Raw genomic sequence first — 23828 nt, 5'->3', positions numbered from 1 at the left:
ACCAGCGTCACTGTAACTGTCTCAGTATCCCTAACAGCATCTTGTTCACCAGGCCCACTCACCAGCTTCACTGTAACTGTCTCAGCATCCCAAATAGCATCCTGTTCACTGGGCCCACTCACCAGCGTCACTGTAACTGTCTCAGTATCCCTAACAGCATCTTGTTCACCAGGCCCACTCACCAGCTTCACTGTAACTGTCTCAGCATCCCAAATAGCATCCTGTTCACTGGGCCCACTCACCAGCGTCACTGTAACTGTCTCAGTATCCCTAACAGCATCCTGTTCACTGGGCCCACTCACCAGCTTCACTGTAACTGTCTCAGCATCCCAAATAGCATCCTGTTCACTGGGCCCACTCACCAGCTTCACTGTAACTGTCTCAGTATCCCAAATAGCATCCTGTTCACTGGGCCCACTCACCAGCTTCACTGTAACTGTCTCAGCATCCCAAATAGCATCCTGTTCACTGGGCCCACTCACCAGCGGCACTGTAACTGTCTCAACATCCCAAATAACATCCTGTTCACTGGGCCCACTCACCAGCTTCACTGTAACTGTCTCAGCATTCCAAATAGCATCCTGTTCACTGGCCCACTCACCAGCTTCACTGTAACTGTCTCAACATCTCAAACAGCATCCTGTTCACTGGGCCCACTCACCAGCGTCACTGTAACTGTCTCAGTATCCCAAACAGCATCCTGTTCACCGGGCCCACTCACCAGCTTCACTGTAACTGTCTCAGCATCCCAAATAGCATCCTGTTCACTGGGCCCACTCACCAGCGTCACTGTAACTGTCTCAGTATCCCTAACAGCATCCTGTTCACTGGGCCCACTCACCAGCTTCACTGTAACTGTCTCAGCATCCCAAATAGCATCCTGTTCACTGGGCCCACTCACCAGCGTCACTGTAACTGTCTCAGTATCCCTAACAGCATCCTGTTCACTGGGCCCACTCACCAGCGTCACTGTAACTGTCTCAACATCTCAAACAGCATCCTGTTCACTGGGCCCACTCACCAGCGGCACTGTAACTGTCTCAGCATCCCAAACAGCATCTTGTTCACCGGGCCCACTCACCAGCTTCACTGTAACTGTCTCAACATCTCAAACAGCATCCTGTTCACTGGGCCCACTCACCAGCGTCACTGTAACTGTCTCAACATCTCAAACAGCATCCTGTTCACTGGGCCCACTCACCAGCGGCACTGTAACTGTCTCAGCATCCCAAACAGCATCTTGTTCACCGGGCCCACTCACCAGCTTCACTGTAACTGTCTCAGCATCCCAAACAGCATCTTGTTCACCGGGCCCACTCACCAGCTTCACTGTAACTGTCTCAACATCTCAAACAGCATCCTGTTCACTGGGCCCACTCACCAGCGTCACTGTAACTGTCTCAACATCTCAAACAGCATCCTGTTCACTGGGCCCACTCACCAGCGGCACTGTAACTGTCTCAGTATCCCAAACAGCATCTTGTTCACCGGGCCCACTCACCAGCTTCACTGTAACTGTCTCAACATCTCAAACAGCATCCTGTTCACTGGGCCCACTCACCAGCTTCACTGTAACTGTCTCAGCATCCCAAACAGCATCCTGTTCACCGGGCCCACTCACCACTGTATAAGCAGTCCCTCAGTAAAGATACGTGAGTCCAGTGTATATTGAGATGCACAGTCCTCTCCTCTCTCTCTGAGGGGGGTAATATGTTCATTCCAGTTCACTCTTTAGGAAGCCTACTAATTACCATATTTATCTTGTGTTCAGATGAGCCACATCCTCCCAGTTAGCCACATGACTAGTGATATTTCCATGACGATGACCATATAACAGACTGATGAGTAGTGATGTTTCCATGACGATGACCGCACAACAGACTGATGAGTAGTGATGTTTCCATGACGATGACAGCACAACAGACTGATGAGTAGTGATGTTTCCATAGTGATGACAGCACAACAGACTGATGAGTAGTGATGTTTCCATAGTGATGACAGCACAACAGACCACCGCTGTGTCCAAAATGGCACCCTATTTCCTATGTGCTCTGGTCTAAAGTAGTGCACCATGTAGGGAATAGGGCCCTGGTGTAAAGTAGTGCACTATATAGGGAATAGGGCCCTGGTGTAAAGTTGTGCACTATATAGGGAATGGGGCCCTTGTCTAAAGTAGTGCACTATATAGGGAATGGGGTGCCATTTGGGATGCACACCCACTGTGGGTGCAGGATTTTTCTCCAGCCCTGCTCTAACACACCCGATTAAGCTGATCAAATGCTCATCAGGACCTTGATTAGCTGAATCAGCTGTTTTACTTAGAGTAAGGCTGGAGATGAAGCCTGCACTCCCAGTAGCAGACCTAATGTAAAACTGACAGCAGCCATGTCAGCTTCCAGACGCGGTAATGTAAAACTGACAGCAGCCATGTCAGCTTCCAGACGCGGTAATGTAAAACTGACAGCAGCCATGACAGCTTCCAGACGCGGTAATGTAAAACTGACAGCAGCCATGTCAGCTTCCAGACGCGGTAATGTAAAACTGACAGCAGCCATGTCAGCTTCCAGACGCGGTAATGTAAAACTGACAGCAGCCATGACAGCTTCCAGACGCGGTAATGTAAAACTGACAGCAGCCATGTCAGCTTCCTGACGCGGTAATGTAAAACTGACAGCAGCCATGTCAGCTTCCAGACGCGGTAATGTAAAACTGACAGCAGCCATGACAGCTTCCAGACGCGGTAATGTAAAACTGACAGCAGCCATGTCAGCTTCCAGACGCGGTAATGTAAAACTGACAGCAGCCATGACAGCTTCCTGACGCGGTAATGTAAAACTGACAGCAGCCATGTCAGCTTCCTGACGCGGTAATGTAAAACTGACAGCAGCCATGTCAGCTTCCTGACGCGGTAATGTAAAACTGACAGCAGCCATGACAGCTTCCAGACGCGGTAATGTAAAACTGACAGCAGCCATGTCAGCTTCCAGACGCGGTAATGTAAAACTGACAGCAGCCATGTCAGCTTCCTGACGCGGTAATGTAAAACTGACAGCAGCCATGACAGCTTCCAGACGCGGTAATGTAAAACTGACAGCAGCCATGACAGCTTCCAGACGCGGTAATGTAAAACTGACAGCAGCCATGTCAGCTTCCAGACGCGGTAATGTAAAACTGACAGCAGCCATGACAGCTTCCAGACGCGGTAATGTAAAACTGACAGCAGCCATGTCAGCTTCCAGACGCGGTAATGTAAAACTGACAGCAGCCATGACAGCTTCCTGACGCGGTAATGTAAAACTGACAGCAGCCATGTCAGCTTCCTGACGCGGTAATGTAAAACTGACAGCAGCCATGTCAGCTTCCTGACGCGGTAATGTAAAACTGACAGCAGCCATGACAGCTTCCAGACGCGGTAATGTAAAACTGACAGCAGCCATGTCAGCTTCCAGACGCGGTAATGTAAAACTGACAGCAGCCATGTCAGCTTCCTGACGCGGTAATGTAAAACTGACAGCAGCCATGACAGCTTCCAGACGCGGTAATGTAAAACTGACAGCAGCCATGACAGCTTCCAGACGCGGTAATGTAAAACTGACAGCAGCCATGTCAGCTTCCAGACGCGGTAATGTAAAACTGACAGCAGCCATGACAGCTTCCAGACGCGGTAATGTAAAACTGACAGCTTCCAGACACTAGTGGACAGATCGAGAAACAGAAGGATAGGAAGAGTGATGGAGAGGCATTGACTTTTGGATGAGTGTCATTTTAATCGGAAACATCTTTTGGACGGACGGCAACATTATTTATCCCTCATCTCACCCTGTCACTCTGACTGTCAGAAGGTAAATTATAATAATATCAGGGGTGCTGAAGGATCTCTGTGTAGACTGGCTCTGACATCACTTCCTCTTCCTGCCTAGGGGAACGGTCATGAGCGTGACTTCCTGGATGACAGACGTGTTTTCATCATGGACGTCTACAACCGATACATCTACCCTGGAGACGGATATGCAAAGAGTAAGATACCTCTAACCTATGACCCCCTAACCCTCTACAACCGATACATCTACCCTGGAGATGGATACCCTAAGAGTAAGATACCTCTAACCTATGACCCCCTAACCCTCTACAACCGATACATCTACCCTGGAGATGGATACCCTAAGAGTAAGATACCTCTAACCTATGACCCCCTAACCCTCTACAACTGATACATCTACCCTGGAGATGGATACCCTAAGAGTAAGATACCTCTAACCTATGACCCCCTAACCCTCTACAACCGATACATCTACCCTGGAGATGGATACCCTAAGAGTAAGATACCTCTAACCTATGACCCCCTAACCCTCTACAACCGATACATCTACCCTGGAGATGGATACCCTAAGAGTAAGATACCTCTAACCTAGGACCCCCTAACCCTCTACAACCGATACATCTACCCTGGAGATGGATACCCTAAGAGTAAGATACCTCTAACCTATGACCCCCTAACCCTCTACAACCGATACATCTACCCTGGAGATGGATACCCTAAGAGTAAGATACCTCTAACCTATGACCCCCTAACCCTCTACAACCGATACATCTACCCTGGAGATGGATACCCTAAGAGTAAGATACCTCTAACCTATGACCCCCTAACCCTCTACAACCGATACATCTACCCTGGAGATGGATACCCTAAGAGTAAGATACCTGAAAATGATCTCCATTTTATTTTTTTGGGGTACTAAATTGGATATTGTGTTTTTGAGGCCACTGGACTATGAAATCAATAGTAGTTTGATATTATTCTTATAGTGTGTTGCTGTATAGAATAGTGGTTTGATTGTTGTGTCCCACAGGGGGCAGACTCTGACCTGTCCCACTCTGACCTGTCCCACTCTGACCTGTCCCACTCTGACCTGTCCCACTCTGACCTGTCCCACTCCGACCTGTCCCACTCCGACCTGTCCCACTCTGACCTGTCCCACTCTGACCTGTCCCACACTGCTGCCTAAAGAGATGTCTCTTCTCTGACTCTCTACCCCTCTACCTGAAGACATAACGGTGTTCTCTGACTCTTCCTCTACCTGAAGACATAACGGTGTTCTCTGACTCTTCCTCTACCTGAAGACATAACGGTGTTCTCTGACTCTTCCTCTACCTGAAGACATAACGGTGTTCTCTGACTCTTCCTCTACCTGAAGACATAACGGTGTTCTCTGACTCTTCCTCTACCTGAAGACATAACGGTGTTCTCTGACTCTTCCTCTACCTGAAGACATAACGGTGTTCTCTGACTCTTCCTCTACCTGAAGACATAACGGTGTTCTCTGACTCTTCCTCTACCTGACGACATAACGGTGTTCTCTGACTCTTCCTCTACCTGAAGACATAACGGTGTTCTCTGACTCTTCCTCTACCTGAAGACATAACGGTGTTCTCTGACTCTTCCTCTACCTGAAGACATAACGGTGTTCTCTGACTCTTCCTCTACCTGACGACATAACGGTGTTCTCTGACTCTTCCTCTACCTGACGACATAACGGTGTTCTCTGACTCTTCCTCTACCTGAAGACATAACGGTGTTCTCTGACTCTTCCTCTACCTGAAGACATAACGGTGTTCTCTGACTCTTCCTCTACCTGAAGACATAACGGTGTTCTCTGACTCTTCCTCTACCTGAAGACATAACGGTGTTCTCTGACTCTCTACCCCTCTACCTGAAGACATAACGGTGTTCTCTGACTCTTCCTCTACCTGAAGACATAACGGTGTTCTCTGACTCTTCCTCTACCTGAAGACATAACGGTGTTCTCTGACTCTCTACCCCTCTACCTGAAGACATAACGGTGTTCTCTGACTCTCTACCCCTCTACCTGAAGACATAACGGTGTTCTCTGACTCTTCCTCTACCTGAAGACATAACGGTGTTCTCTGACTCTTCCTCTACCTGAAGACATAACGGTGTTCTCTGACTCTTCCTCTACCTGAAGACATAACGGTGTTCTCTGACTCTACCTGAAGACATAACGGTGTTCTCTGACTCTTCCTCTACCTGAAGACATAACGGTGTTCTCTGACTCTTCCTCTACCTGAAGACATAACGGTGTTCTCTGACTCTCTACCCCTCTACCTGAAGACATAACGGTGTTCTCTGACTCTTCCTCTACCTGACGACATAACGGTGTTCTCTGACTCTCTACCCCTCTACCTGAAGACATAACGGTGTTCTCTGACTCTCTACCCCTCTACCTGAAGACATAACGGTGTTCTCTGACTCTTCCTCTACCTGAAGACATAACGGTGTTCTCTGACTCTTCCTCTACCTGAAGACATAACGGTGTTCTCTGACTCTTCCTCTACCTGAAGACATAACGGTGTTCTCTGACTCTTCCTCTACCTGAAGACATAACGGTGTTCTCTGACTCTTCCTCTACCTGAAGACATAACGGTGTTCTCTGACTCTTCCTCTACCTGAAGACATAACGGTGTTCTCTGACTCTCTACCCCTCTACCTGAAGACATAACGGTGTTCTCTGACTCTTCCTCTACCTGAAGACATAACGGTGTTCTCTGACTCTTCCTCTACCTGAAGACATAACGGTGTTCTCTGACTCTTCCTCTACCTGAAGACATAACGGTGTTCTCTGACTCTTCCTCTTCCTGAAGACTGTTCTCATTCTGTCCCTCTCAAACAAACCCTCTCCATACCTGCTGGAAAAGTGTGTGTATGTGTGTGTGTGTGTGTGTGTGTCGGTGCAATAAGTGTGTGTGTGTGTGTGTGTGTGGTTGTGTGTGTGTGTGTGTGTTGGACCTGTACAGTTGATTATTTCAGGAGGTTTAATCAGTGTCTCATTATTCTGTTGTACTTTCAAAACAAATGTAAAATAGTTTAATTCATAACAGGCATGAAATGACTTGGGTTCTATGGGTTCTATCAATGGAAACAGGATGCACCAGCTCAATTTCGAATCTCATAGCAGGGGGTCTGAGTACAATACTTTCCGAATGCACTGTACATTGTTGTGTTTCCCGGGGCGATTAAATGTAAGGCACTGGGGGAACGAAGGACCTGTCTGTCTACCTGTCTCTCTACCTGTCTCTCTACCTGTCTCTCTACCTGTCTCTCTACCTGTCTGTCTACCTGTCTCTCTACCTGTCTGTCTACCTGTCTCTCTACCTGTCTCACTACCTGTCTGTCTACCTGTCTCTCTACCTGTCTGTCTACCTGTCTCTCTACCTGTCTCTCTACCTGTCTGTCTACCTGTCTCTCTACCTGTCTGTCTACCTGTCTCTCTACCTGTCTCTCTACCTGTCTGTCTACGTGTCTGTCTACCTGTCTCTCTACCTGTCTCTCTACCTGTCTGTCTATGTCTCTCTCAGGAGCCATAAAGCGTCAGGTGGAGCTGGACTGGGGGACGGAGGATGATGAGTACCTCGGGAAGGTAGAGCTCCACACGGAGGGTGCTCTCAATGAGGTCCAGCCTGACATCATAGTATACAACGCCGGGACAGACATCCTGGACGGAGACCCCCTGGGAGGGCTGGCTATCTCACCACAGGTAGGGTTGGTAGGGGACTGGCTATCTCACCACAGGTAGGGTTGGTAGGGGACTGGCTATCTCACCACAGGTAGGGTTGGTAGGGGACTGGCTATCTCACCACAGGTAGGGTTGGTAGGGGACTGGCTATCTCACCACAAGTAGGGTTGGTAGGGGACTGGCTATCTCACCACAGGTAGGGTTGGTAGGGGACTGGCTATCTCACCACAGGTAGGGTTGGTAGGGGACTGGCTATCTCACCACAGGTAGGGTTGGTAGGGGACTGGCTATCTCACCACAGGTAGGGTTGGTAGGGGACTGGCTATCTCACCACAGGTAATGTTGGTAGGGGACTGGCTATCTCACCACAGGTAGGGTTGGTAGGGGACTGGCTATCTCACCACAGGTAGGGTTGGTAGAGGACTGGCTATCTCACCACAGGTAATGTTGGTAGGGGACTGGCTATCTCACCACAGGTAGGGTTGGTAGAGGACTGGCTATCTCACCACAGGTAGGGTTGGTAGAGGACTGGCTATCTCACCACAGGTAGGGTTGGTAGAGGACTGGCTATCTCACCACAGGTAGGGTTGGTAAGGGACTGGCTATCTCACCACAGGTAGGGTTGGTAGGGGACTGGCTATCTCACCACAGGTAATGTTGTAGGGGACTGGCTATCTCACCACAGGTAGGGTTGGTAAGGGACTGGCTATCTCACCACAGGTAGGGTTGGTAAGGGACTGGCTATCTCACCACAGGTAGGGTTGGTAAGGGACTGGCTATCTCACCACAGGTAGGGTTGGTAGAGGACTGGCTATCTCACCACAGGTAGGGTTGTTAGAGGACTGGCTATCTCACCACAGGTAGGGTTGGTAGAGGACTGGCTATCTCACCACAGGTAGGGTTGGTAGGGGACTGGCTATCTCACCACAGGTAGGGTTGGTAGAGGACTGGCTATCTCACCACAGGTAGGGTTAGTAGAGGACTGGCTATCTCACCACAGGTAGGATTGGTAGGGGACTGGCTATCTCACCACAGGTAGGGTTAGTAGGGGACTGGCTATCTCACCACAGGTAGGGTTGGTAGAGGACTGGCTATCTCACCACAGGTAGGGTTGGTAGAGGACTGGCTATCTCACCACAGGTAGGGTTGGTAGAGGACTGGCTATCTCACCACAGGTAGGGTTGGTAGAGGACTGGCTATCTCACCACAGGTAGGGTTGGTAGAGGACTGGCTATCTCACCACAGGTAGGGTTGGTAAGGGACTGGCTATCTCACCACAGGTAGGGTTGGTAGGGGACTGGCTATCTCACCACAGGTAATGTTGTAGGGGACTGGCTATCTCACCACAGGTAGGGTTGGTAAGGGACTGGCTATCTCACCACAGGTAGGGTTGGTAAGGGACTGGCTATCTCACCACAGGTAGGGTTGGTAAGGGACTGGCTATCTCACCACAGGTAGGGTTGGTAGAGGACTGGCTATCTCACCACAGGTAGGGTTGTTAGAGGACTGGCTATCTCACCACAGGTAGGGTTGGTAGAGGACTGGCTATCTCACCACAGGTAGGGTTGGTAGGGGACTGGCTATCTCACCACAGGTAGGGTTGGTAGAGGACTGGCTATCTCACCACAGGTAGGGTTAGTAGAGGACTGGCTATCTCACCACAGGTAGGATTGGTAGGGGACTGGCTATCTCACCACAGGTAGGGTTGGTAGAGGACTGGCTATCTCACCACAGGTAGGGTTGGTAGAGGACTGGCTATCTCACCACAGGTAGGGTTGGTAGGGGACTGGCTATCTCACCACAGGTAGGGCTGGTAGGGGACTGGCTATCTCACCACAGGTAGGGTTGGTAGGGGACTGGCTATCTCACCACAGGTAGGGTTGGTAGAGGACTGGCTATCTCACCACAGGTAGGGTTGGTAGGGGACTGGCTATCTCACCACAGGTAGGGTTGGTAGAGGACTGGCTATCTCACCACAGGTAGGGCTGGTAGGGGACTGGCTATCTCACCACAGGTAATGTTGGTAGGGGACTGGCTATCTCACCACAGGTAGGTTTGGCAGAGGAGTCAGTCTTTCCATTCCCTGAGATGGTCATCACTTGTTCTTTAAAACCTCCAGACCAGCTGTCCTCATTGTTATGTCTCCACCTGTCCCCCCTGAGGAGGGTGTGTGTTTGTGGGGACTGTCCAGATGTCTCCTTCCCACCTGGCAATTCTGGGGTTAATGGCTGTGAATGGAGGGGAAAGGGAAGCATGCGGGCAGAGAGGAAGAGAAACACAGAGCTCCAGTCCCTCAGGGGACTGGCTGTGGAATGATTCTATCATAATATGACGTTATGCAGCATTTGTTCATCCTCATTGCTTTGGGTTGTTATTGGACACTAAGATTAAATGACAAAAACCAAATTATTCAACTGTTTTTCTTAGAGGCTGTCTAGACTCAAACTGAAGCTTAAATACTCCTCTCTTCCAGGGCATAGTAAAGAGGGATGAGATAGTTTTCCGGGCAGCACGAAGGAGAGGGATTCCCATCCTGATGGTGACGTCTGGCGGATATCAGAAGAGGACAGCTCGCATCATCGCTGACTCCATCATCAACCTGCGACGCCAGGGCCTGATTGGAGGGAATGAGGATGGGGATGTGACAGAGGAGTGTGTGGGCGGAGTCTCCCTCATGATGAGCAGCTCTGACTCCTCCCCTTCCTCTGTGTCGACAGGACCAGCACCCAACACCATCTGACTGGAACTGAACATGAGTTGGATCTTAAGGCCCAGAGCTTCTCCTGGAAACCTATTGTGCTCGGGATTAGAGTGCCTTTTCAGACTTCCCCGCGATCTTACTGATGCCCAAGGTGACTGTGGCAGGGGTTGGTAATGGTACAGGGTTGGTCAGGTAGCCTAGTGGTTAAGAGTCAGTAATTGGTTGGGTGGGTGGTTAAGTGGTTGGGCCAGTAATCAAAAGGTCGCTGGTTTGAATCCCCGAGCCAGCTAGGTGAAAAATCTCTGGATAACAGTTTCTGCTAAATTACTAAAATGTAAATGTCTGAGACATTCTGTAGTGGTACGGGGTTGGTCTGAGACATTCTGTAGTGGTACGGGGTTGGTCTGAGACATTCTGTAGCGGTACGGGGTTGGTCTGAGACGGGGTTGGTCTGAGACATTCTGTAGTGGTACAGGGTTGGTCTGAGACGGGGTTGGTCTGAGACATTCTGTAGTGGTACGGGGTTGGTCTGAGACATTCTGTAGTGGTACGGGGTTGATCTGAGACATTCTGTAGTGGTACGGGGTTGGTCTGAGACATTCTGTAGTGGTACGGGGTTGGTCTGAGACATTCTGTAGGGGTACGGGGTTGGTCTGAGACATTCTGTAGGGGTACGGGGTTGGTCTGAGACATTCTGTAGTGGTACGGGGTTGGTCTGAGACATTCTGTAGTGGTACGGGGTTGGTCTGAGACATTCTGTAGTGGTACGGGGTTGGTCTGAGACATTCTGTAGTGGTACGGGGTTGGTCTGAGACATTCTGTAGTGGTACGGGGTTGGTCTGAGACATTCTGTAGGGGTACGGGGTTGGTCTGAGACATTCTGTAGGGGTACGGGGTTGGTCTGAGACATTCTGTAGTGGTACGGGGTTGGTCTGAGACATTCTGTAGTGGTACGGGGTTGGTCTGAGACATTCTGTAGTGGTACGGCGTTGGTCTGAGACATTCTGTAGGGGTACGGGGTTGGTCTGAGACATTCTGTAGTGGTACGGGGTTGGTCTGAGACATTCTGTAGTGGTACGGGGTTGGTCTGAGACATTCTGTAGTGCTACGGGGTTGGTCTGAGACATTCTGTAGTGCTACGGGGTTGGTCTGAGACATTCTGTAGTGGTACGGGGTTGGTCTGAGACATTCTGTAGGGGTACGGGGTTGGTCTGAGACATTCTGTAGGGGTACGGGGTTGGTCTGAGACATTCTGTAGTGGTACGGGGTTGGTCTGAGACATTCTGTAGTGGTACGGGGTTGGTCTGAGACATTCTGTAGTGGTACGGGGTTGGTCTGAGACATTCTGTAGTGGTACGGGGTTGGTCTGAGACATTCTGTAGGGGTACGGGGTTGGTCTGAGACATTCTGTAGTGGTACGGGGTTGGTCTGAGACATTCTGTAGTGGTACGGGGTTGGTCTGAGACATTCTGTAGTGGTACCGGGTTGGTCTGAGACATTCTGTAGTGGTACGGGGTTGGTCTGAGACATTCTGTAGGGGTACGGGGTTGGTCTGAGACATTCTGTAGTGGTACGGGGTTGGTCTGAGACATTCTGTAGGGGTACGGGGTTGGTCTGAAACAGATGTACAGTATTCTGTGGACAGTAGTTTAATACTAACACTGAACATGGTAGAGACTTCAGACATTGGACTTTAAGATTGACTTAAGTTTTGTGGTTCATGTATCAGTTTCTGGTTCAGACCAATGTAGGGAGAAAGAGGGCCTTTTCCCCCTAATATTGATGATGGTCAGGAACTGGGTTAGGTCTGACTGGCCCAGAGTTTCACCTGGGCTCCTGGGCTATGACCCAAATGACACCCAATTCCTTATATAGTGCACTATGTTGGGTTAGGTCTGACTGGCCCAGAGTTTCACCTGGGCTCCTGGGCTATGACCCAAATGGCACCCAATTCCTTATATAGTGCACTACGTTGGGTTAGGTCTGACTGGCCCAGAGTTTCACCTGGGCTCCTGGGCTATGACCCAAATGGCAGCCATTTTAGGTAAAACTTATATAGTGCACTACGTTGGGCCAAGGGGCCAGTATGGTTTGATACTGCCACTGACTTTAATTCGCTAGTTCATATTGACTTGAAGGACCAATCTATGAAAAAAGGGCCTTTTACCTGGTCTAATTACCTGGGTTGGCCAGGGATAACTCATGGTATTACCTGGGTTGGCCAGGGATAACTCATGGTATTACCTGGGTTGGCCAGGGATAACTCATGGTATTACCTGGGTTGGCCAGGGATAACTCATGGTATTACCTGGGTTGGCCAGGGATAACTCATGGTATTACCTGGTCTAATTACATGGGTTGGCCAGGGATAACTCATGGTATTACCTGGGTTGGCCAGGGATAACTCATGGTATTACCTGGTCTAATTACATGGGTTGGCCAGGGATAACTCATGGTATTACCTGGGTTGGCCAGGGATAACTCATGGTATTACCTGGTCTAATTACATGGGTTGGCCAGGGATAACTCATGGTATTACCTGGGTTGGCCAGGGATAACTCATGGTATTACCTGGTCTAATTACATGGGTTGGCCAGGGATAACTCATGGTATTACCTGGGTTGGCCAGGGATAACTCATGGTATTACCTGGGTTGGCCAGGGATAACTCATGGTATTACCTGGGTTGGCCAGGGATAACTCATGGTATTACCTGGGTTGGCCAGGGATAACTCATGGTATTACCTGGGTTGGCCAGGGATAACTCATGGTATTACCTGGTCTAATTACATGGGTTGGCCAGGGATAACTCATGGTATTACCTGGTCTAATTACATGGGTTGGCCAGGGATAACTCATGGTATTACCTGGTCTAATTACATGGGTTGGCCAGGGATAACTCATGGTATTACCTGGGTTGGCCAGGGATAACTCATGGTATTACCTGGTCTAATTACATGGGTTGGCCAGGGATAACTCATGGTATTACCTGGTCTAATTACATGGGTTGGCCAGGGATAACTCATGGTATTACCTGGTCTAATTACATGGGTTGGCCAGGGATAACTCATGGTATTACCTGGTCTAATTACATGGGTTGGCCAGGGATAACTCATGGTATTACCTGGTCTAATTACATGGGTTGGCCAGGGATAACTCATGGTATTACCTGGGTTGGCCAGGGATAACTCATGGTATTACCTGGGTTGGCCAGGGATAACTCATGGTATTACCTGGGTTGGCCAGGGATAACTCATGGTATTACCTGGTCTAATTACATGGGTTGGCCAGGGATAACTCATGGTATTACCTGGTCTAATTACATGGGTTGGCCAGGGATAACTCATGGTATTACCTGGGTTGGCCAGGGATAACTCATGGTATTACCTGGGTTGGCCAGGGATAACTCATGGTATTACCTGGTCTAATTACATGGGTTGGCCAGGGATAACTCATGGTATTACCTGGTCTAATTACATGGGTTGGCCAGGGATAACTCGTGGTATTACCTGGGTTGGCCAGGGATAACTCATGGTATTACCTGGTCTAATTACATGGGTTGGCCAGGGATAACTCATGGTATTACCTGGGTTGGCCAGGGATAACTCATGGTATTACCTGGTCTAATTACATGGGTTGGCCAGGGATAACTCATGGTATTACCTGGGTTGGCCAGGGATAACTCATGGTATTACCTGGTCTAATTACATGGGTTGGCCAGGGATAACTCATGGGTCGTGTCCTAACACCCTATTATTTAGGGCGCTACTTTGGCCAAGGGGCTGTAAGGTAACTTAGTAGGACTTTACAGACATTTGCTTCATTGGATGTTGATAATATTGGAAGAGTTTTACATGTTGTATGAGTGTTTGGCAGAGGGTTTAAAGTTCATTATAACAATGTGAAAATGATTTTTTTTTAAAATAATTAATAATTAATTCGAGAATAATATGATTGGTATTGGTTAATTAATTAATGAGAGAATAAGATAATATGATTGGTATTGGTTAATTAATTAATGAGAGAATAATATAATATGATTGGTATTGGTTAATGAATAAATTAAAATGATTAGCAACATTCCAAAACGTAATTCTTATTCAGATTGGGAAATCTGGATTACATCCCATATGGCATCCTATTCCTTGTATAGTCCACTACTTTTGACCAGAGCTCCAACGTGCCCTGATTAAAAGTAGTGCACTAAATAGGGAATAGGGCGCCATTTGGAGCACATCCCTGATGTGATCTGCTACGCTCCGGCACCACATTCAGAATCCTCCTGATCTTAAGACTTTGTTGAAATATTTGGTTTAAGGTTCCTGCACTTGTTAGAAAGCAGTGATATATTCATTATATTGTCGGTCCATGTTTAAAGTTTTTGTCCTATGTACGGGGTACGCACGGTATACACTACATTGTCCAAAGAAATGCTTACTTGCAGGTTCCTTCATGACGATGCAACAATAAGAAACACTAAAAGATAATAATATGAACATAAAGTAAATGGCTCACTAAAATAGAATACATATTTTTGCATAAGTGTGTGTGTGTGTGTATATATATATATCACCTTATATATATATATATATATATAATATTATAATTGTATAATAAGCTAAGAGGAATATGATTATGGGAGAAGCTTTAGGGATGATTCTGATGGTTAAACTTTGTAGTATATGAATATAATAATGGCATTTAGCAGACATCATTCATCACCTTATTGTATTCAGCCATTCATCACCTTATTGTTTTCAGCCATTCAGCCATTCATGACCTTATTGTTTTCAGCCATTCAGCCATTCATCACCTCATTGTATTCAGCCATTCATGGCCTTATTGTTTTCAGCCATTCATAACCTTATTGTTTTCAGCCATTCATCACCTCATTGTATTCAGCCATTCATCGCCTTATTGTTTTCAGCCATTCATAACCTTATTGTTTTCAGCCATTCATGACCTTATTGTTTTCAGCCATTCATAACCTTATTGTGTTCAGCCATTCATGACCTTATTGTATTCAGCCATTCATCACCTTATTGTTTTCAGCCATTCATGACCTTATTGGATTCAACCTGTTTCTCACACCTTTTCTTCAATCAGAAATTATTTTTGAATTCTAACAAACTTACTTTCAAGATAATTCTTTTTTTTTTGTTTCATATACATTTTACCCACATGGTACTTTTATACACAGTAGTATAACAAAAGTTGTGCATTACGTCTTGTCTTCTGACTGGCCGGTGTTGCACAGAGTTCGTTCGCCATGGGAGCATTCTCCTGTTGTATTCCCCATATTTATATTACATTCTGTTGTATTCCCCATACACACTAACGTTCAAAAGTTTGGGGTCACTTAGAAATGTCCTTGTTTTTGAAAGAAAAGCAAAAAAAATTGTCCATTAAAATAACATCAAATTGATCAGAAATACAGTGTAGACATTGTTAATGTTGTAAATGACTATTGTAGCTGGAAACAGCTGAGTTTTAATGGAGTATCTACATAGGCGTACAGAGGCCCATTATCAGCAACCATCACTCCTGTGTTCCAATGGCACGTTGTGTTAGCTAATCCAAGTTCATCATTTTAAAAGGCTAATTGATCATTAGAAAACCGTTTTGCAATTATGTTAGCACAGCTGAAAACTGTTGTTCTGATTAGAGGCAATAAGACTAGTTGAGTATCTGGAGCATCAGCATTTGTTGGTTCAATTACAGGCTCAAAATGGCCAGAAACAAATAACTTTCTTCTGAAACTCGTCAGTCTATTCTTGTTCTAAGAAATGAAGGCTATTCCATGCGAGAAATTGCCAAGAAACTGAAGATCTTGTACAACGCCTTGTACTACTCCCTTCACAGAACAGAGCAAACTGGCTCTAACCAGAATAGAAAGAGGAGTGGGAGGCCCCCGGTGTACAACTGAGCAAGAGGACAAGGACATTAGAGTGTCTAGTTTGAGAAACAGACGCCTCACAAGTCCTCAACTGGCAGCTTCATTAAATAGTACCTTCAAAACACCATTCTCAATGTCAACAGTGAAGAGGCGACTCCGGGATGCTGGCCTTCTAGGCAGAGTTGCAAAGAAAAAGCCATATCTCAGACTGGCCTATATAAAAGATTAAGATGGGCAAAAGAACAGACGATGGTTGGAAAAAAGTGTTATGGACAGACGAATCTAAGTTTGAGGTGTTCGGATCACAAAGAAGACCATTCGTGAGACGCAGAAAAAATGAAAAGATGCTGGAGGAGTGCTTGATGCATCTGTCATCATGGTGGAGCCAATGTGATGGTCTGGGGCTGCTTTGGTGCTGGTAAAGTGGGAGATTTGTACAGGGTAAAAGGGATCTTGAAGAAGGAAGGCTATCACTCCATTTTGCAACGCCATGCCATACCCTGTGGACGGCGCTTAACTGGAGCCAATTTCATCCTACAACAGGACAATGACCCAAAGCACAGCTCCAAACTACAGTGCCTTGCAAATGTATTCATCCCCCTTGGCGTTTTTCCTATTTTGTATCATTACAACCTGTAATTTAAATAGATTTTAGTTTGGATTTCATGTAATGGACATACACAAAAATAGTCCAAATTGGTGAAGTGAAATGAAAAGATAACTTGTTTCAAAAACGTATAAAAAATCAAAATGGAGAAGTGATGCATGCATATGTATTCCCTTTGCTATGAAGCCCTTAAATAAGACCTGGTGCAACTAATTACCTTCAGAAGTCACGTAATTAGTTAGATTGCACACAGGTGGACTTTATTTAAGTCTCACATGATCTGTTATATGATCTCAATATATATATATATATATATACATATACCTTTTCTGAAAGGCCCCAGAGTCTACAACACCACTAAGCAAGGGGCAACATGAAGACCAAGGAAGTCTCTCCAAACTGGTCAGGGACAAAGTAGTGGAGAAGTACAGATCAGGGTTGGGTTCTAAAAAAATATCCGGAACTTTGAACATCCCACAGAGCGCCATTAAATCCATTATTAAAAAATGGAAAGAATATGGCACCACAACAAACCTGCCAAGAGAGGGCCGCCCACCAAAACTCACGGACCAGGCAAGGAGGGCATTAACCAGAGAGGCAACAAAGAGACCAAGGATAACCTTGAAGGAGCTGCAAAGCTCCACAGCGGAGATCTGTCCATAGGACCCCTTTAAGCCGTACACTCGACAGAGCTGGGCTTTACGGAAGAGTGACCAGAAAAAAGCCATTGCTTAAAGAAAAAAAGAAGCAAGCATGTTTGGTGTTCGCCAAAAGGGATGTGGGAGACTCCCCAAACATATGGAACAAGATACTCTGGTCAGATTAGACTAAAACTGAGCTTTTTGGCCATCAAGATAAACGCTATGTCTGGAGCAAACCCAACACCTCTCATCACCCCGAGAACATCATCCCCACAGTGAAGCATGGTGGCAGCATCATGCTGTTGGGATGTTTTTCATCAGCAGGGACAGGGAAACTGGTCAGAATTGAAGGAATGATGGGTGGCGCTAAATATAGGGAAATTCTTGAGGGGAAACCTGTTTCAGTCTTGCCTGAGATTTGAGACTGGGACAGAGGTTCACCTTCAGGACAATGATCCTAAGTGTACTGCTAAAACAACACCTGATTGGTTTAAGGGGAAACATTTAAATGTCTTGGAATGGCCTAGTCAAAGCCCAAACCTCAAACCAATTGAGAATCTGTGGTATGACTTAAAGATTGCTGTACACCAGCGGAACCCATCCAACTTGAAGGAGCTGGAGCAGTTTTGCCTTGAAGAATGAGCAAAAATCCCAGTGGCTAGATGTGCCAAGCTTATAGAGACATACCCCAAGAGACTTGTAGCTGTAAATGCTGCAAAAAGTGGCTCTACAAAGTATTGACTTTGGGGGGGTGAATAGTTATGCACGTTCAAGTTATTATTATTTTTTTATTATTTCTTTGTTTCACAAAAAAATATATTTTGTATCTTCAAAGTGGTTGGCATGTTGTGTAAATCAAATGATACAACCCCCCCCCCCAAAATCTATTTTAATTCCAGGTTGTAAGGCAACAAAATAGGAAAAATGCCAAAGGGGTTCAATACTTTCGCAAGCCACTGTATGCAAGAAGTATTTAGGGAAGAAGCAGTCAGCTGGTATTCTGTCTATAATGGAGTGGCCAGCACAGTCACCGGATCTCAACCCTATTGAGCTGTTGTGGGAGCAGCTTGGGGTGAAATCTCTTCAGATTACCTCAACAAATTGACAACTAGAATGCCAAAGGTCTGCAAGGCTGTAATTGCTGCAAATGGAGGATTCTTTGACAAAAGCAAAGTTTGAAGGACACAAATATTATTTAAATAAAATATCATTATTTATAACCTTGTCAACGTCTTGACTATATTTCCTATTAATTTGATAAAAATGTATTTCTTATTCATTTTGCAACTCATTTCATGTATGTTTTCATGGAAAACAAGCTAATTTCTAAGTGACCCCAAACTTTTGAACGGTAGTGTATTTTATTTTTCTTGTTCATTTTGCTATTTGCCTCATGACTCCTTCATACTTTGTTGACTACGAACTTTCTTTACCCAACCGTGGGACAGACTATGTTTGTTTCCACACTCGGGACTCTGACTGTCTATTGGTTACACAGACTTTTGGCCTCCCATCCTATTCTAACCACCGCCGGCTTTGTATTCATGTTACCTGATGACATTTCTGTACAATCTGATCTTGTTGCCATCTGGTGCACATTCAGATGTCATAAATCAGCACTGCAGAGCTTTCCCTGTCCTCTGCCGTGCCCTGATTGTATTACTGTTGATGATATCTGGAAATGTGCATGTACACCCTGGGCCATCTACTGTTGCTAGCCCCAATTCTGACTTGTGCTCTGATATCTGCTTCACTGATTTCTGCTCTCATAAAAGCCTGGGTTTTCTACACGTTAACACTAGAAGCTTATTACCTAAAATGGATCAATGGAAAGTGTGGGTTCACAGCTCCAATCCAGATGTGTTGGTCATTACTGAGACGTGGTTAAGGAAGAGTGTTTTGAATACTGATGTTAACCTTTCTGGTTGTAACCTTTTTCGGCAAGACAGATCTTCCAAAGGTGGTGGAGTGGCAATCTTTACCAAGGATCACCTTCAGTGCTCGGTTGTCTCCACCAAGTATGTCCCCAAACAATTTGATTTGCTGGTTTTAAACATTAAACTTTAAAATAGTTATTTGTTGACTGTTGCTGGGTGATATCATCCTCCATCAGCACTGGCCTGTACCCTACCTGCCCTAAATTCTCTCCTGGCCCCTTACACTAAGTCTGAATTTGTCCTGCTAGGTGACCTAAACTGGGACATGCTTAAACCACCTGACCAAGTCCTAAAGCAATGGCACTCCCTAAATCTTTATCAGATTATTACCAATCCCACAAGGTATGACTCCAAACACCCAGAAAAGGCTACTCTCTGTGGTGTTATCCTCACAAATAATCCTGATAGGTTTCAGTCTGGTGTTTTCTGTAATGACCTGTTTGATGATGTAATGTTAATGATCACTGTTTTACAGCCTGTGTTTGTAGTGGCTGCTCAGTGAAATGACTTCCTTCATGAACTGGCCTCTGTAAAATGGTATAGAATCAGCTTGATCCCCTCTGTAAAATGGTATAGAATCAGCTTGATCCCCTCTGTGAAATGGTATAGAATCAGCTTGATCCCCTCTGTTAAATGGTATAGAATCAGCTTGATCCCCTCTGTTAAATGGTATAGAATCAGCTTGATCCCCTCTGTTAAATGGTATAGAATCAGCTTGATCCCCTCTGTTAAATGGTATAGAATCAGCTTGATCCCCTCTGTTAAATGGTATAGAATCAGCTTGATCCCCTCTGTAAAATGGTATAGAATCAGCTTGATCCCCTCTGTTAAATGGTATAGAATCAGCTTGATCCCCTCTGTTAAATGGTATAGAATCAGCTTGATCCCCTCTGTAAAATTGTATAGAATCAGCTTGATCCCCTCTGTAAAATGGTATAGAATCAGCTTGATCCCCTCTGTAAAATTGTATAGAATCAGCTTGATCCCCTCTGTAAAATGGTATAGAATCAGCTTGATCCCCTCTGTAAAATGGTATAGAATCAGCTTGATCCCCTCTGTTAAATGGTATAGAATCAGCTTGATCCCCTCTGTTAAATGGTATAGAATCAGCTTGATCCCCTCTGTAAAATTGTATAGAATCAGCTTGATCCCCTCTGTTAAATGGTATAGAATCAGCTTGATCCCCTCTGTTAAATGGTATAGAATCAGCTTGATCCCCTCTGTTAAATGGTATAGAATCAGCTTGATCCCCTCTGTTAAATGGTATAGAATCAGCTTGATCCCCTCTGTAAAATGGTATAGAATCAGCTTGATCCCCTCTGTAAAATGGTATAGAATCAGCTTGATCCCCTCTGTTAAATGGTATAGAATCAGCTTGATCCCCTCTGTTAAATGGTATAGAATCAGCTTGATTGTTGAAGACACTTGGACCTCTTTTATTGATATTTTCAGGGGTATTGTTAACAAACACGCCCCATAAAGAAAAAGATAATTAAAAACAGGTTCAGCCCCTGGTTCAACGTTAAGGAGCAGGTGGCTGCCTTCCAAGCAATGGGAACCTCCCCAGAAAGGAGAGACAGGTTAAGAACCTTTGTGCGAGGAAAAAAAGGGGACAAAGAGGGAGAAGCATCTGTAGGTCCAACCCCAAGAAGTTCTGGAAAACAGTTAAATACCTGGAGAATAAACCCTCCTCCTCACAGCTGCCTCCTCATGTCCCTTAACGTTGATGATGTGGTTCTTACTGACAACAAGCACATAGCTGAGCTCTTTAATCACCCCTTCATTAAGCCAGGATTCCTATTTGACTCAGCCATGCCTCCTTGCACGTCCAACATTTCCTCATCTCCCACCCCTTTTAATGCGACTATCCCCGATGCTCCTCCCTCTTTTTCCCCTGCCCCGCTACAAAGTTTCTCCCTGCAGGCAGTCACTGAGTCTGAGGTGCTAAAGGAGCTCCTTAAACTTGAACCAAAAAAAAACATTTGGGGTCAGATGGTTTAGATCCTTTATCTTTAAGGTTGCTGCCCCTATCATCTCTTTCACCCCAGCTGCCAAACTAACCCTGATTCAGATGACCATCCTTCCCATGCTAGATTACGGAGACATAATTTATAGATCGGCAGGTAAGGGTGCTCTCGAGCGGCTAGATGTTCTTTACCATTCGGCCATCAGATTTGCCACCAATGCTCCTTATAGGACACATCACTGCACTCTTCTGTAAACTGGTCATCTCTGTATACCTGTCGCAAGACCTACTGGTTGATGCTTATTTATAATACCCTCTTAGGCCTCACTCACCCCTATCTGAGATATCTACTGCAGCCCTCGTCTTCCACATACAACACCCGTTCTGCCAGTCACATTCTGTTAAAGGTCCCCAAAGCAAACACATCCCTAGGTCGCTCCTCTTTTCAGTTTGCTGCAGCTAGCAACTGGAACGAGCTGCAACAAACACTCAAACTGGACAGTTTTATCTCAATCTCTTCATTCAAAGACTAAATCATGGACACTCTTAATGACAGTTGTGGCTTCTTTGTGTGATGTATTGTTGTCTCTACCTTCTTGCCCTTTGTGCTGTTGTCTCTGCCCAATAATGTATGTACCATGTTTTGTGCTGCTACCATGTTGTTGTGATGTTGTGTTGCCATGTGTTGCTGCCTTGCTATGTTGTTGTCTTAGGTCTCTCTTTATGTATTATTGTGTTGTCTCTCCTGTCGTGATGTGTGTTTTATCCTATATTCATATTTTATTTATTTTTAATTTTTAATCCCAGCCCCCGTCCCCGCAGGAGGCCTTTTGGTAGGCCGTCATTGTAAATAATAATTTGTTCTTAACTGACTTTCCTATTTAAATAAAGGTTATATAAAATATCAACTGAAGTATATTTTCTGGGTGATTTAAATATTGACTAGGAAACAACTTCAAACTGTAACCAGTGACTGCAACCTGGATCATTTTGTCAGTCAACCTACCAGGGTAGGTGTGAACGTCACAGGAATGAAATCATCAACATGTATTGATCATATCTTTAATAATACCGCAGAAATGTGCTTGAAAGCAGTATCCAGATCCATAGGATGTAGTGATCACAATGTAGTAGCCATATCTAGGAAAACCAAGCTCTTTGACATCAACTCAACTCGCCGTATTTGGAGGAGGAGGAATGCTGCCTATGACCCCAAGAACACCATCTCCACCGTCAAACATGGAGGTGGAAACATTATGCTTTGGAGGTGTTTTTCTGCTAAGGGGACAGGACAACTTCACCGCATCAAAGGGACAATGGACGGGGCCATGTACCATCAAATCTTGGGTGAGAGCATCCTTCCCTCAGCCAGGGCATTGGGTCGTGGATGGGTATTCCAGCATGACAATGACCCAAAACACACGGCCAAGGCAACAAAGGAGTGGCTCAAGAAGAAGCACATTAAGGTCCTGGAGTGGCCTAGCCAGTCTCCAGACTTTAATCCCATAGAAAATCTGTGGAGGGAACTGAAGGTTCGAGTTGCCAAACGTCAGCCTCGAAACCTTAATGACTTGGAGAAGAAACCTTAATGACTTGGAGAAGATCTGCAAAGAGGAGTGGGACAAAATCCCTCCTGAGATGTGTGCAAACCTGGTGGCCAACTACAAGAAACGTCTGACCTCTGTGATTGCCACCAAGTACTAAGTCATGTTTTGCAGAGGGGTCAAATACTTATTTCCCTCATTAAAATGCAAATCAATTCATAACATTTTTGACATGTGTTTTTCTGGACATGTGTTTTTCTGAATAAACCTACCATTAAAATTATAGACTGATCATTTCTTTGTCAGTGGGCAAACGTACAAAATCAGCAGGGGATCAAATACTTTTTTCCCCCACTGTACTGCAAATTAAGAAATCATTTGACTAAACTAAATAAAAATAAACTATTAAACAAAGATAAAGAATGATAAAAAATCTTTGGAGCATCTTAAATGAAATTTTGGGGAAAAAAGCCAACTCGGCTCCATCATTCATTGAATCAGATGCTCATTCATCACTAAACCCACTGATATTGCCAAATTCTTTAATGATTTTTTTCATTGGCAATATAAGCAAACTTAGGCATGACATGCCAGCAACAAACACTGACACTACACCTCAAGTATATCTGACCAAATTATGAAAGACAAGAATTGTACTTTTGAATTCCGTAAAGTGAGTGTGAAAGAGATTAAAAAATATATATTGTTGTCTATCAATAATGATAAGCCACCGGGGTCTGACAACTTGGATGGAAAATTACTGAGGATAATAGCGGATGATATTGCCACTCCTATTTACCATATCTTTAACTGTACTTTAGTGTAGCTGGACCCCAGGAAGAGTAGCTTCTGCCTTGGCAGGAACTAATGGGGATCCATAATAAACCCCAGGAAGAGTAGCTGCTGCCTTGGCAGGAACTAATGGGGATCCATAATAAATACAAATACAAATACTCCAAGACAGCATACTACATATACCATACCCTGCCATAAGACACTAACCAC

General features: G+C 45.6%; 1 protein-coding gene across 1 annotated transcript in view; it reads left to right on the top strand.

Annotated features, from left to right (window-relative positions):
• Positions 1-19820, top strand: part of hdac11 (histone deacetylase 11) — a 109727-nt gene extending 89907 nt beyond the window's left edge. Inside the window, exons 8-10 of the mRNA XM_082967768.1 lie at positions 3921-4017; positions 7375-7553; positions 10006-19820. Of these exons, the coding sequence (XP_082823894.1) occupies positions 3921-4017; positions 7375-7553; positions 10006-10272 (543 nt within the window). The 3' untranslated portion in view covers positions 10273-19820. The remainder of the gene's footprint in view (positions 1-3920; positions 4018-7374; positions 7554-10005) is intronic.
• Positions 19821-23828: the final 4008 nt, after the last annotated feature.

The sequence above is a fragment of the Salmo salar genome, chromosome 22 (assembly GCF_965601325.2).
Source record: "Salmo salar chromosome 22, fSalSal1, whole genome shotgun sequence".
Classification (NCBI taxonomy): domain Eukaryota; kingdom Metazoa; phylum Chordata; class Actinopteri; order Salmoniformes; family Salmonidae; genus Salmo; species Salmo salar.
This window is presented reverse-complemented; position numbering and strand designations above follow the sequence as displayed.